We start from the raw sequence: 15,319 nt of genomic DNA on the forward strand, positions 1-15,319 counted from the left end.
AAAGGCACCGAGCAGATTTCACTTTCGCTGGAGATAAAGCACAAAACAGCTGTTGTAATTGCTCTACCTTTGAAAATTATTTCCTGACCGATGCGTGTCCATATGCGCAGCATGGTGTTCCTCTAAAATCCCCTCTGTTGGTTGATTGTGATTGGTTAATAATATGGACAGATGGGGCCGCTGGGAGTTTTTGGTGGTATATTTAAGCATTCGGCGCTGCAAATGTGTTTGGCTGTGCACTGAGCATAATTGACTATTGTGCTTGTGTGCTTTAGGACGGCTGCGAGATGTACAGAAGGCAAATGGAGTCTGCCGCTGGAATCGAGGAGCTAACGGACGAGGAGAAGGAAATTATCAACAGCGTGCTGGCGAGAGCCAAGATGATGGAGGCCATGGAGCAAGAGAGGATTGGGTGAGACGTAGGCTTGAAGTCGTGTTTTTGTTCTGCTCCTGAAAGAAATCTCTAAGTCAAGTCACCTTTATTTCTGTTGCGTTCTGTTCTGTTCCTGTTTTCTTTATTTCTGATTGTTTTAATGCAGATTCATAGTAATAAACAGGAAAATTAACCGAATCAATAATGTAAACTTCTTCAAATATGAGAAATTCTAATTCTGCTGTAGGCTTAAGTAGCTCTAAAAAGACAGTCTCATTTTTTTAGTTCAAGTTAGTTCATTGTTGATACAGTTCAGTTCAATAAGTGTCAATATTTGCAAAATCCATGATTATGAAGAAAATTCAGTTCAGCTAAATAGCAGCTCTACAGAAGAGAACAATATCATTATTCAGCTCAATTTACACCTAGAGTCAAAGATACCAATGAGATTAAAGGATAAATCCACATCCGGAATAAAAATTCTGATAATTTACTCATCCCCTTGTCATCCAAGATGTTCATGTCTTTCTTAATTCAGTTGCAAAGAAATTAATTTTTTTGAGGAAAACATTCCAGGATTTTTTTTTTCCATATAGTGGACTTCAATGGTGGCCAACAATTTCAAGGTCAAAAATGCAGTTTCAATGCAGCTTCAAAGGGCTCTACACGATCCCAGTTTAGGAATAAGGGTATTATCTAGTGAAACGATCTGTCATTTTCTTACAAAAACGTATATTTATACACGGTTTTATACACAGCTCTGCGATACGATCATAATGTCTTTGCGACTGAAGAAAGAAATACATGAACATCTTGGATGACATGGGGGTGAGTAAATTATCAGGAAATTTTTATTCTGGAAGTGGATTTATACTATAAATGGAGAATAATCGCCGTACAAGTTTCAGAAGAGATCTCGGTAAAGCCGAGGAGACACTAAGCAGACGGTCGGCCGTCAGGATATATCGAGTGGTTTTTGAGCGTCGATCGACTTTAGTTTTTTTGCCTCTAGTCGGATGCCGTCAGCCATTTTCAGGCAATTCTGCATGTCAAATTGGTGGTGGAGCTTGACGATGAGAAAGAGAACTCTGATTGGCTAGTCAGCTTAGCGAATGAGCGCATGAGAAAAATCTGAACTGATAAAAGTAAACCAATAACAGAGGGAATGCACAGACACCTGGGTTGCGTTCAGCCCCAACAAACCGGTGCAAAACGTTTATCAGAATCAGAATGAGCTTTATTGGCCAGGTATGTTTACACATACGAGGAATTTGTTATAGTGAAAGAAGCTCCACAGTGCAACAGAAAGACAGCAACAGGACACAGATAATAAAAGAATAATATACAGTACAAATAGGCAATGTACAAAATAGCAAAAACACAATATATAATATTGACAATTATGTGTGTACAGGTCTGATATGTGCAAATTTGAAATGAAAAAATAAGTATGTGAGATTTGGTAGCTGAGCTGAACCAGACAGTTATTGAGGTGCAGAGGATGGATTCAATGATGGTGGAGTAGAACTGTTTTAGTAAGTCCTGTGGCAGGTTGAACTTCCTTAGCTGGCGAGGGAAGTACAACATATGCTGGGCCTTTTTCGCAATGGACTCAATGTGATTGTCCCACTTCAGGTCCTGGGAAATTGTGGTGCCCAGGAATCTGAATGACTCCACTGCAGTTACAGTGCCGTTCATGATGGTGAGTGGGGGGGAGAGCAGGGGGGAGAGCAGGGGGGGGGGGGGGGGGGGGGGGGGGGTTCTTCTGAAGTCCACGATCATCTCCACAGTTTTGAGTGTGTTAAGCTCCAGGTTGTTAAGACTGCACCAGACAGCCAGTGTGGTGTCATCTGCAAACTTAAGGAGCTTGACAGAGGGGTCTTTTGATGTGCAGTCGTTGTAGAGGTATGTAGTCGTCCGGTATGTCGCCATTCAGCCAGGTTTCCATGAAACACAGAGCAGCAGAGTTAGAAAAATCCTTGTTTGTCCAGGAAAGCAGAAGGAGTTCGTCCATTTTGCTCGCTTCCCTCGTCTGCGCGTCCTGAAGCGTTTGACCAGAGCTACGGCTCCGCCAACTGCAATGCTCAGCAAAACATCCGAATAATCCAAATCCAGTAAAAGATTTTGTGGTGTGTTCTGCCGAATGTTCAGCACGTCATCCCTGGTAAAACTGATCGTGTTTGAAAAACAAAAAACAGGAAAAATAAACAAAAACAGTACAAACACTGACGAGAAAAGCACTGTAGCTGCCATCTGCGGCGCCATCTTATATCTAATAATTAATTGATCTAATTATTAAACGGAAACGATGGTGCGTTGAACACCCTGTTCTGATGATGCAAATGTTGCAACTATGGTAGCTGAAAAGGCCATTCTTTGTGTTCTTTTTGAAGAATTTTCGTAGCCTGATGAAATCGGTATAAATACAGATTTAATACTGCAAAATACGCTCGACAAAAAATGTCTTCTAATATCTTCAATTGCTGCGTATACCCAGCTGCAGCGGACACATTTGTAAACGACTTTACTTGGACCCATTGTGCGATCTGTCTCTTTAATACAGCGTGGTTTATATACATGTTGCTGCTGATTGGGCTGACATTTTTGACACACCCACCAAACAAGAGAAAACGTATCTAAAACCCCGTTGCACACTGTTTCCAGGAAACATGTCGTTCAACCCGGAAACCGTAGCAAAACATGCAACGTGTGAGCTTGAACGTGCCCCTGTTGTCATTCTATCCGTTTGTTTCTTTCTTTATCCACAAGACGACGACCAAGGGCTGACAATGCCAGTGCCATTTGCAACACAGCAGACATGGTTGAAAAAAGCTACAGGAATCTGTCAGAAATAAGAGCTGTTGCTTTGTATATCCACAGTTCTAGCTCTTCCAGTTTCCCTGTTTGAATGTCGAATACAGTTCACGGCCACCTGCTGGAATGGAGAGTTATGTTCTCATGCAAGCGCATAGCACACACGCTAGTTGGCCGTCAGGAGTAGTTTGTCTGATGTGTTCTAGTACAACTTTGTTTTTTTTTTTCCCCGACCCAGACGATGTGAATTATTGCCAGGTGATGCCACAATCAGCTTTCCTCAGCGCTAATTCCTTGGTTTGATGTGTCCCTACCCTAATGTCTCAAACTGTGCTCAGATTTCCCAAGATTTTGAAAGTCTGAGATCTCAGTGTGAACATTTGTCATCAGATTCTTCTCAGATCTAAATATCTATCCTCATATTCATTTTGTACCTTTATACTCCTACTGTGTTAATTATTGGCCCATTTATGTCTATTTTTATTTCTCCCAAGAAATATTAAGAATACAGAGACAACCTAGATTTTTGTTAGGTAAAGTAAATCATAATGGAAAACACTATTAGGTCTCTTTAGATGAAAAAGAGCCATGTTTATGCAATGGAATTTTGAAATTAGATGTCTTTTTTTGTCTGTTGTAGATAGCAGTAAAATTAAATGGAGATCAAATCGAGACTTTTCTGACTAGCATTTGTTTTACGCCATCCATGATTTTTTTTTTTACCTCTCTACCTTAATAATTGTCTCATTTGTGTCCTTTTTTATTCCTTATAAGGCGATCTAAGGGAAACATCTGAGATGAAGTTGATACTTTTGGTAAAGGAAATCATAATACAGAACTCCATTAAGTCCGTTAATGTCTGTGCAATGAAATATTCCTTAGTCCAAGAAAAATTGTCCCAAATGTCTGTTTCAAAGAGTAAGACAATCAAACAGAGACCAAATGTCTGAAGCCTGAAGCTTCTTGCTAGTTTGGTTTTGTTGTCCACATGATTTATTTTTACCTCCATAATCCTATTGTATGTCAACAATTGTATAATTTTTGTTCTTATGAAATTTTAGAAGAAACACCTGGAAAGTTGGTGGTATAAGATGGGGGATTCATATTCAGTAAAAATACACTGACACAATCAGATGAGAACTAAATTTTTACTGAATTGAGATTTGACAACTTTGCAACATCTGCAGTTATTGAACTGAATTGATTAAACATTGAACTAAATGGAGTTGAATAATGACCTCTGTAATGCTGCTTTGCAGCTAAAATTGACGTCATTTCATAATTACTCAATTTTATAACATTAATGCCGTTAGTTCCCTGTTTATTAATGCAAAGCTGCTTTGGAACTCTGCTTTTGAAAATCTGTATTCTATAAATAAATGTGACTTGACACTTGAAGCAAAAATAAAAATCACTCTTTCTTCCACTTGGTGACCAAACAGGTTTTTACACAAAGTATCCGCAGGGTCACATATGCTGTCACATTATCGCACACAGGACTGGACTCCACCTCCAATATTGACCAACACCTGAGACCCCAAAAGCATCAGTTCACAGTTTCCTCTCATTCCGCAGAGCAATTCGGCCCAAGCACATCTGTCCAAGTGATTGAGAAGACGGGTGTGCTTAAGCTTTTTTACAAGCCAAGAGTCAGCCGAGGAATGCACTGCAAGAAATTAATAGTGCTAACTAGACCAGAACTATTTCTCATTAGAACAAGAACTTAACTCACAGTTCTTTACATCAATACATTACAATAACTGCTTGAAGGAGGGGTGGAAGTGTGCTGATGTTATACTTTGTCGTTTCTCGTCCCGCAGGCGTCTGGTGAATCGCCTGGACAGCATGAAGCAGACGGCCTGCGGTGATGGTGACTCGCGTTGTTTACTCTGTGGCCAGCAGTTCGGCCTGGCTGGCGTCAGCGCAGTCGTGTGCGCCGAGTGCAAAAAGGTAGATGTGCACACGCCGAGCCTTCGACCTCATGCAATTATCTAATGCACGCCGAGCACGTCTTCCAATAACGATTGTCCAAAAATAACCAAGCAGAAATGAATGAGCGATATGCACTTATCTTTGTTATGCCCTGCTCATTACTGAGCCATGTGTGCATTTAAGAGGGATGCCAGTCAGTCTGCACAATCAAGAATAATGAAACGGAATGCATATGCTTGTCTTTTGTGATGCCTGACACAAAGATCAATAGATTGTTTATTGATCCCAGAGGGGGATGTTTAGTCTGTGGGCTGTTTTTCAGCAGTGATGGAACTTAATGCCATCTGAGTGCGTTTACACCTGCACAGCCTCCTGAGGCTTGTTTGTGTTTCACCCCCACAGAACATGTGCACTAAGTGTGGCGTTCAAAGCGTCAGTCGTTCCAGTCCAGAATGGCTGTGCAAAATCTGCAGTGAGCACAAAGAGGTGAGATGCACTGAGGCATATGAATGTTGTTTTAGGGCAATGATAATTCAGCCAAAACCTAAAATTGTCATAATTCTGCTGTTCTTTCCACACAAAGGGAAGATTTTTGAGCTCATCTGTTTCAAACAATGAGGTCAGTGTGACCATGAATTTCAAGCTCCAAAAAGCACCATAAAAGCATCATTAAAGTAGACCATGTGTGCTAAAGTCCAAGTCTTCTGAAGTCTTTGTAACAAATTTAAGTCATTTATTTATTTCTGCAGCTTAAATCACGAATTGCCTTTAAACATGTTGCATCAAGTTTGGTCATTTTGACGCAGTGTAATTTTAGATTTTATTGATTTACTATTATAGTTTAATTTTTTAAATTGCATTGCAAATTTTATATTTTATGTTTCCACTTTTAAAGTTAAAGTTTTAGTAAGTAACTTGAGTAAATGGCGACAAAATTTTAATTTGCAATTAAATTAAAATGTAATTTAAAGAAATGGAAACTTAAAAAAAAAAAAAAAAGTTTTTGTTTTATTTAAAGATAATAATGCTGGTGTGTCGTAACCAAAAGTGGTGCACTGTTTTGAATCAAAAATCTAAATATCTGTGTGGAACAGAATTTGATTTAATGACAGAATTTCCTGTTTGGGTGAATTATTCCTTAAATGTGATGTAAATAACTGTATTGAGAATCCCTCATGTTAAAACATTTGTTTTGTAGAGGTTTATATTCAGAAAATGGTGTGCTTTTAAAAAGTGCTTGTTAATGTAAATCTGCACTTACCTGGCATTGATGAGATCATTTGTTTTGACGGCGGAGCAGTCATTGCAATGCTTTTTCAGCGATGTGCTTGTCTGATTAAACAAATCCATTTCTAAAACAATTTCAAATCAACTCCTTAAAAATGCTCTATAAATAATATTTCACTGGCTGCACAGAATAATTATTCTGTGTGTAACTCAGAGATATAAATAGACAGGATAGTTCAGCACCTCTAACTTTCAAAGACACTTTGACTGTGATAAGATGATTCATCCTTTTGACGATGTAAGTCACGGTTAGTTTCCTTGTCAGACGGGGTCAGTAGCAGCAGGAGATGTGACTCTCTTTAATGTAACAAGATCATGAAGCCTGAATCCCATTTGCGTTTAATCCATTGAGTCGCTGACATTTTACTTCATAACACCAGGCCAGAAGTGAGTTCCTGCATTTTCATATTCCAGCCATTCCAGCTCCCAGCTGATGCTTGTTTGGATGGTAATTGGCTGAGATGAGATTCACAGGTGCTGTAAAAGAAAACATAGAAACTTATGTAATGCAGCATTGTTTTTTTTCAATTACGTAGGTAGCATAAACAATCCATACTATTTTTCCTAGTCTATGAATTCTAATTTATGTTGTTACATATATTTTATCTCCTAAGATAAAATATCCTAAGATAAAAGATTCAGTTGGGTTTGAACATTTCTTTGTAACTTTAAAGTGTATCAAATTACTTGGAGCTTGCAAAGTGGAATAGCAAAAAAAGGAGAAACAAATCTGCAAAAAGGCTGATTCTTAAATGAAATGTACATTTCCGCCTTTGGCTGTAGTCTGTTTTAGGCCAAAATTAGTTTAGCAGACTCTTACAATTCACTCACACAAGAAAGAGTTTGCTAAACTGAGTACATATGTATGTTATTAGTGGTGAATTAGAATAAATCAGTGCGCTAAAACTACATAGAAGTTGCCAAATGATCATTTATTCTCTCCCAAAGATGCTGAAGCGGTCTGGTGCCTGGTTTTTCAAAGGTTTACCACAACAGATTTTACCCGCTCCTTTACCGATCTCTAATAATAGAGAGCTCAGAACCTCCAGTGCACCAACTTCAACCAATGCACCAACCAATCAAGAGTCTTCAGTATCTTCACAGGCAAAAAAAGGAGGTATACTCTACAGTTTCAATATTGCTTTGCATTGGAAAAATTCCTAATTACAAATTCTCAGTACCATGCAGTTTTTTAATGTATTCGCACTAGGCATGGGTAATTTATTGTTTTCATAATTCATGGTTCAAAGAAACTTCTATATTTCCATGCAGAGAGCATGCAGGTCACCGGCAGAGAGCAGCAGATATCTGGTAAGTGTCCTGCATTTCAATAACACTTAATATCGCTTGGAGGAAATGAGGCTTACGATTGCAGTATCATTTTTCCGTTTTCTCCCGTGCTCAGCAGAAACGATGCCCCCTAAACGGGACGAGCATTCTGTCATATCCCAGAGAGCCCTAGTAGAAGACGGAGGTAGACAGTCTATGAGCAGGAGCACAATTCCCTCCTATGCTGCTGTGGAAGGACAAACGTACTCACCTGTGGTGAATAGAGAAGTACCGGCGATGAGCTCCAAACCTCCAGCTTCGACCTTTTCCACGACTCCCATACAAAAAGGTGAGAGAATTCATGTAATATTCACATATCATAAACAGTAATGATTCAGGAATGGGAATATTATTAAAGTGTATGTGTCCTTCAATTGCACTGTGGTTCAGGGGCCTTAGGATCGGATTTGATCCTAAATTCCTTGGATTTCATTCCATTTCAGAACTGAAGAGCAAATCGGTATTTATAAAGGCAATAACTAAAACCTACTTTTGGTTACAAGTTACAACACATCAGGGTTATTATAAAAAAAAAAAAATCTAATGAAAAAAATTGTTACTTGAAATAAATGGAATAGTTCATGCAAAAAAAAAATTCTGTCATCATATTATGAAGAAAAAAAAAGGAAATCAATGGCTACCATCAACTGTTGGTTACCAACATTCTTCAAAATATATATTAAATAATATATATTGTGTTCAGCAGAAATGGAAACTCATACAGTTTTGTAATAAGTGAGAAAATGATGACAACATTTTTATTTTTGGCCAAATTATTTATGTTTGGCATATTATTTTATGTGCAAATAAACAACTGCTTGGTGATAATCATGTCATTGAAATTAATGCAGTATTAATAAAATATGATTTTCTTGGAAAAACAAGATAAAAAGGCAAAAATATATAAAATTATACCAAATTAAATATATGCATATAAAACACACAACTTTGTCTCTTAAAATGTGAAGATAAATAGACAATAACAATATGCATTGTTATATCTGCAAATGAGCAATGCGATGCGTCACTGAAATTACATTAGTAGTTGATGTACTTGTTCACTTTGCATTTAAATTTAAGAAGGACTGTGATTTATAAAGGAACTCTTTTGTGCACATTTCAGAAAGTGACTTACATTCACATTTAGGATCATTCAGTGGACATCTTTTTAAACAGGGCCCCTGAGCTGGTAAAAAAAATGTGGAAGGTTTAAATCCCCCAAGGTTTTGATTTGTTGCCATTGTGCCCTTGATGAAGATGCTTAACCTCAGATTGCTCCAGTGGGACTGAACCTATAATAAGCGCACTGCAGATTGCTTCGGTTAAAAGCATCAGCTAAATGACTTCTCACAGTTGGTTGATGCATCTGGAGTTATCGATCTGGATGCTTAACCCAGTGGTTACTGTTTCCTTTCATAATTGTTTTTGACTATAACAATGTAGCAACTGCACAGATTTTGCTTCACCGATAAGTGCATGTCTCTTGGTACGGATTCCAGATCCTATGAGTCGACCGGAGGCCAGGGCACCACCTGCTATGCAGACCGACGCACGTTTGCCAGCTGCCAACAGCGTTCCCGCTTCACGCCAGCCACCACCCCCCACCGCAGAGGATGAAGAGGACGCCAACAGCTATGACTCTGACGATGCCAGTAAGATGATAATTTGCACTGACATATGGACATGTTTGTACCCTATGGGAACCACACAGAACAAAAGTGGAAGTCTTGCATCACAGATTGCGTAAAATCAGTAGACCTGCGCTTGAGATGGCGTTGAAGTGAGACGGTTATTCTTTGGTGTCAGCTTTTTTCATGCCTTTCACATGATGTTGTCCATTTTCCAGCCACTCTGGGCATGTTGGAGTTCAGTCTGCTCTACGAGGAGGAGAAAAACGAACTGCACTGCAATATAATCAAAGCAAAGGTATTGTCTTTCTTCCCTAGAACAGGCAGTTTTGATGCAATCTATTTACGCACTGGAAAAACGTTTCTGAAAGATCATGTAGAACTGCTAACCATTCAATTTTTCCATCTTTGGTGAAGGGTCTCAAGCCCATGGACTCCAATGGCTTGGCTGATCCTTATGTGAAATTGCACTTGCTTCCAGGAGCCAGTAAGGTAGTGATCTTTAAAAGAAATCCTGCCTAATGGTAACAACAGCTGTACAAGTTGTTGTAGAAATTGTCACAGAACGTGATGAATGCATGATATTTTGTTGATCTCTCAGTCTAACAAGCTAAGAACAAAGACGATTCGTACCACCTTGAACCCTGTGTGGAACGAGACCCTTGTTTATCATGGCATCACTAATGAAGACATGCAGAAAAAGACTCTCAGGTAAAACAAGCTTTACTGTATTTAATGCACTGAAGCTTTCAGAGGTAAATGTGAATGGGCAACATAACGCTAATTGTTTACAATTCTCCTTCCTCAGTCATTTGCATGATGGAATGAACTGATTGTTGCATTTTCTTCCATTGCAATTGCAAGATTCTTGGAAAGCCTCACTGATGTGTTCGGTTAGAATAGTTTGCAGTGGACTTAATTAAAGCTGTGACATTTCCCAGAGTGGAAAGGGTCAGCATTCGCATTGTTCCCTGGCAGGCTTTCTGTCAGTGATGAGGACAAGTTCGGCCATAATGAGTTTATCGGCGAGACGCGGGTGGTCTTGAAAAAACTGAAGCTGAACCAGAAGAAGACCTTCAATGTGTGTCTTGAGAGAGTGATTCCGGTAAGATGAAGGGGACAGTAAACCGTTTTGTAGAAAGTTTACTGTAATGGGGTCATTCATACAGTTGAGGGTAAATTCTGGACTAAGCAGGTTTGTTGAAAAACTGTTTAAAATTTAATTTATTTTTTAGTCTTATAGTGAGAAAATGTAGTATAACCTAATAATCCAAACCAAATATTTTACATTTGGTATAGGAAATTTGTCCTATTGACAATTTATCAATGCAACGTGTGTTTTAATGCTTCAGTGCTCTGAGCTCAAGAAGCCCATGAGTCTGTTTATTCACCAATGGATCGTCTTCAATGAATGGGTGCCATCAGAATGAGGGTCCAAACAGCTGATAAAATCATCACAATAATCTACAAGTAATCCACACCACTTCGTTCTTCAAAACGTTGCTTCTGGCTAAACTATGAGTCCTCTATCCATAATATCGCTTTCTTCAAATAAAAAGTTGTCTCATCTTAATCAGGAGAGAAATATGCCACAGATCAAGCACCATTTACAAGTCTAAAACAAATATGTTGGTGGATTTTGAAGTGAGAGGGGACAACAGGGGATGGACTTTTTCACTGGAGGAAGCATTATTATGGATTATGCACTCATATTTTGGCAAGAAGCGACGATTTGAAGTTAAAACGTTGCAATGATGGATTTGATTCATACAAACATGACATTAAAGGGGTCATATGATGCGATTTCAAGTTTTCCTTTCTCTTTGGAGTGTTACAAGCTGTTCATGCATAGATAAGATCCTTAAAGTTGAAAAGACTAAAGTCTCAAACCCAAGGAGATATTCTTTATAAAAGTTAAGACTTGTCCACGCCCTCCTAAAACTGCTCATTTAAACATGCCCCCACATGTGTCACTGTGTGGGAAGATTTGCAAAACACCGCCCAAATGTATACGCAAAGAAAGAAGGCATAATTTTTATTCTCGCTGTAGTATTGTTGCTGCCACTGGCGCCATGTCCTGAAGATGCTGTGTTTCGTCGTGAAAGCGAAGGTACTTTGTTTGGATTTCTAAAAGAGGACACAACTAGAAATCAGTGGTTAAGTTGTTTTTACAACACTGTTCCAGAACTGTTCAACTCAAATATTAGAATGTGTGCAGCGCATTTTACGGAGGAGTGTTTCCTGAACCTGGGAGAGTAACGTTAGCCTGTAAGTATGTTTTCATATTTAAAGAATTTGCCACTGACTATTCAAACACGAGTTTTGAGCTGTGTAGAGTAGCGCTTGTTGTCTGTCACTTCTCCGATTACATATGCAGACATGGTAATGCTAAATAAGTATAAGCCGAGGTAAAAATACCGTATGAGTCATTATAATCAGTAATTATGTCCCCACTGGATGCAAGAAATGACCTCGTTTATAATGGATTTTATTGTTTTTTTTGTCTCGTGGTGCCCAGACATGGCATCACAATATGGTGAGGGGCGTAATATTTCCGTCTCACGCTTGAAGTATTTGGCCAATCACAACGCACTGGATAGCTGGCCAATCAGCACACACCTCGCTTCTCAGAACGATGAGCTTTGCAAAAAAAACGACGCGTTTCAGTAAGGCGGGGCATAGAGGAACAACAATAATGCACAGTATGTGTAAAATAATGTTTTTTGAACCTTAAACCACATAAACACATTGCATTACACCAAATACACAAAATAATGTTCTTTTTAGCAACGTCATATGACCCCTTTAACTGATGGATTGCAGTGGTGTGGATTACTTGTGGATTATTGTGATGTTTATTCAGATGTTATTCTGATGGCACCCATTCACTGCAGTCAATTATGTCATGTATATACTAATATTTAAAATAGCTAATTTACAAATATGTTACCTTATTTCAATATTAGTTGAAAACATTCTAATTTGTTATTTGTTATTTGTTTTTATTATTATTTTTAGATTGGATACTAATCATTATGGATTTGTGTTAATGTGATAATAAACATCTATACATGGAAAACCATGTGGCATGAAAGAGGATTACCATTTCATATCAAATATGCAGTGTTGTTTTATGGGGACATAAAATCCACCAAACTGTAGGAATGACCCAATTTGAGTTTGCAGTGTAGTAAACAGACTATGTTTAACACCTGGTACGCAGGTGCGACGTACTGCTGGCGCAGGTGCATCTCGTGGCATGGCGCTCTATGAGGAGGAGGTAACTGCATCATACATTTTTAGAATTAATTATGAAATTAAATATTTACACCACTGAAGTATTCCCAAGAAATGACAGTCGAGTCAGGCATTTAACCTCCGTTTCTCCTTGTTGAACTGCATCTGTACACCTGTATGCATTATAAGTCACTTTGGTGAAATGGTTCAGCTTATGATTGATCTGTTAATTAGTGAGATATATGGGTTTTCTCATCTTTTGTGTGGCTTCTTTTCAGTTGAAGGACGATGAAGAGGCAGAGGAGAGGGGACGTATACTGATTTCTCTCACCTACAACAGCCAGCAGAGTCGTCTGATTGTGGGTGTAGTTCGATGTGTTCATCTGGCAGCAATGGACTCGAATGGCTACTCTGACCCCTTCGTAAAGATGCAAGTATACAACAGTCTAATAAAAAGCACTTCTCAAAGTGTAATTAAAATGTTCTCTGGAAGAAGAATCATTCGCTTAGTGAAATTGCTTTGTGACAGTCATTAGGCTTATTTAACATGCTGTGCTTTTGTGTCTCTGAATTTTCATGCTGTTTTGCAGTTACTTGAAGCCCGACATGGGAAAGAAAGCGAAGTGTAAAACTCAGATCAAGAAGAAGACCCTTAACCCTGAGTTTAATGAGGTACTCTTTCTTTCTGTCTCTGGCGATATGACCTGCAATGAGCGCCTTGACACGCTCGACACTGACGTGACACCATGACAGTAATTTAATATGCTCTGACACTATAATGAAAGGAAGATTTTTTTTTTTTTTATTGGCGTATATCTTCTGAAATGGACCTGTTAGGTTTTTGTTTTTTTGTGATTTCAGGAGTTCAGCTATGAAATCAAGCATGCTGAACTGGCAAAAAAGACTTTGGATGTCTCTGTCTGGGATTATGACATGGGAAAATCTAATGATTTCATAGGTGAGAAATATATATATATATACATGATAGTGTTAATTTAAAAGGATAGTTAACCCAAAAATGAAAATTTTCTAGAATTTACTCACCCATTAAAGATGTAAAAAAAGACTGTTACTTCATCAGAAGAGATTTGGAGAAATGCAGCATTCCATCACTTGCTCACAAATGGATCCTCTGCAGTGAATGGGTGCCGTCAGAATGAGAGTCCAAACAGCTGATAAAAGCATCACAATAATCCACACCACTCCAGTCCATCAAATAATATATTGAGAAGACAAAAGCTTCATGTTTGTAAGAAACAAATCCATCATCAAGATGTTTTTAACTTCAAATTTGTGCTTTTATGACCAAAATACGAGTGCTCTATCCAGTCGTCTCATCTAAATCAGGAAAGAAATATGCACTCATCAAGCACCATTTACAAGCCAACACAGTCCAAAACAGCTCTAAACAAATGTGTGGGTGGAGTTTGATGTGAAAGGACAAAATTGAGTTTTTCACTGGAGGAAGTGTTATGAATTATGTGCATTTTGACTAGAAGTGACAATTTGTTAAAACATTGTAATGATGGATTTGTTTCTCACAAACATGCAGCTTTTCACTTAAGATGTTAATTCATAGACTGGAGTGCATGGATTACTTGTGGATTATTGTGATGTTTTTATCAGCTGTTTGGACACTCATTCTGACGGCACCCATTCACTGCAGAGGATCAATTGGTGAGCAAGTGATGGAATGCTACATTTATCCAAAACTGTTCAGATGAAGAAACTAAGGGTGAATACGTTTTCTGCAAATTTTCATTTTTAGGTGAACTATTAATTTAAGATTTCCATATTTCTTTTCCACACAGGTGGATGCCAGCTTGGTATCACAGGTAAAGGCGAATGTCTGAAGCACTGGTATGAATGTCTCAAGAACAAGGACAAGAAGATCGAACGGTGGCATGTTCTGTTGAATCAAAACAACGTTGAGGCGGATGACTGAGGTGTTGTATTTCCAAAGATGACAGTATACGGTTCCATCTTCCAAAAAAGTAATCTTGCTTACAGGCTCAAACTGCTGATGTTTTCTTTTCATTCAGAAAAAAAGCCTTTGTCTTTGCCTCTCCTGAAACCCTGTGATGAGCTATAGTGGTCCAACCGAGAAAAACCTAGAAAACCCAGTAAATTTGTTTTTTTTTGGTGGGAAAAAGATGTGTATGATATTTTTTCACTCAGTAAATGCCTTAAAGAACAAAACCTCATGAATACAGATGTGACGCAAATATATTAGTCATCAAACCCTGCAACCAAATATACTCAAGGACGCTGGGAAAAATGGACTTTACTCATGTAAAACCAGTTCTTTAAGTAAAATAGCATGTGAAATGCTATTGTGCACACCATTGTTTGGCATTAGAAATATACACTGTCCTTGCATATGTCTACTATTCATTTATGTTTGTTTTAATCAGTATGTTACAGATGAGAAAGACTGTGTGTAAAACAAATTGTGAATATACATTTTAAAAAGTATTAGAGTTATATGCAGTAAATGACAGGTTGTTGAAGTTCAATATTGCATCAACTACATATGGAATTCATGGACGTGTTCCCTAATTATACACCATTATCATTAAGTTTGAATTTATTTCTGTAACATGTTTACATGTGTTGTTAATACCTAATAAAGTGTTCTCAGCTATTGAAGTCTATGAATCAGTGACGTGAACTGCTTATGTATTTTTCTAGAGCCTTCTGGAAACTGGAACAAAGGTCG

General features: G+C 38.3%; 1 protein-coding gene across 1 annotated transcript; it reads left to right on the top strand.

Annotated features, from left to right (window-relative positions):
• Positions 1-284: 284 nt before the first annotated feature.
• LOC306864103 (rabphilin-3A-like) lies at positions 285-15,244 on the top strand. Its single transcript, XM_079407819.1, has 16 exons — positions 285-412; positions 5,008-5,137; positions 5,522-5,605; positions 7,355-7,523; positions 7,679-7,717; positions 7,812-8,024; positions 9,235-9,387; positions 9,582-9,661; positions 9,781-9,855; positions 9,965-10,074; positions 10,342-10,468; positions 12,587-12,643; positions 12,879-13,030; positions 13,191-13,272; positions 13,462-13,558; positions 14,412-15,244. Exons 1-16 carry the CDS (start codon positions 288-290, stop codon positions 14,543-14,545), a joined length of 1,827 nt encoding a protein of 608 aa, XP_079263945.1. The 5' UTR covers positions 285-287; the 3' UTR covers positions 14,546-15,244.
• The last annotated feature ends 75 nt before the right edge of the window (positions 15,245-15,319 follow it).

This window comes from Barbus barbus (assembly GCF_936440315.1).
Source record: "Barbus barbus genome assembly, chromosome: 45".
NCBI lineage: Eukaryota > Metazoa > Chordata > Actinopteri > Cypriniformes > Cyprinidae > Barbus > Barbus barbus.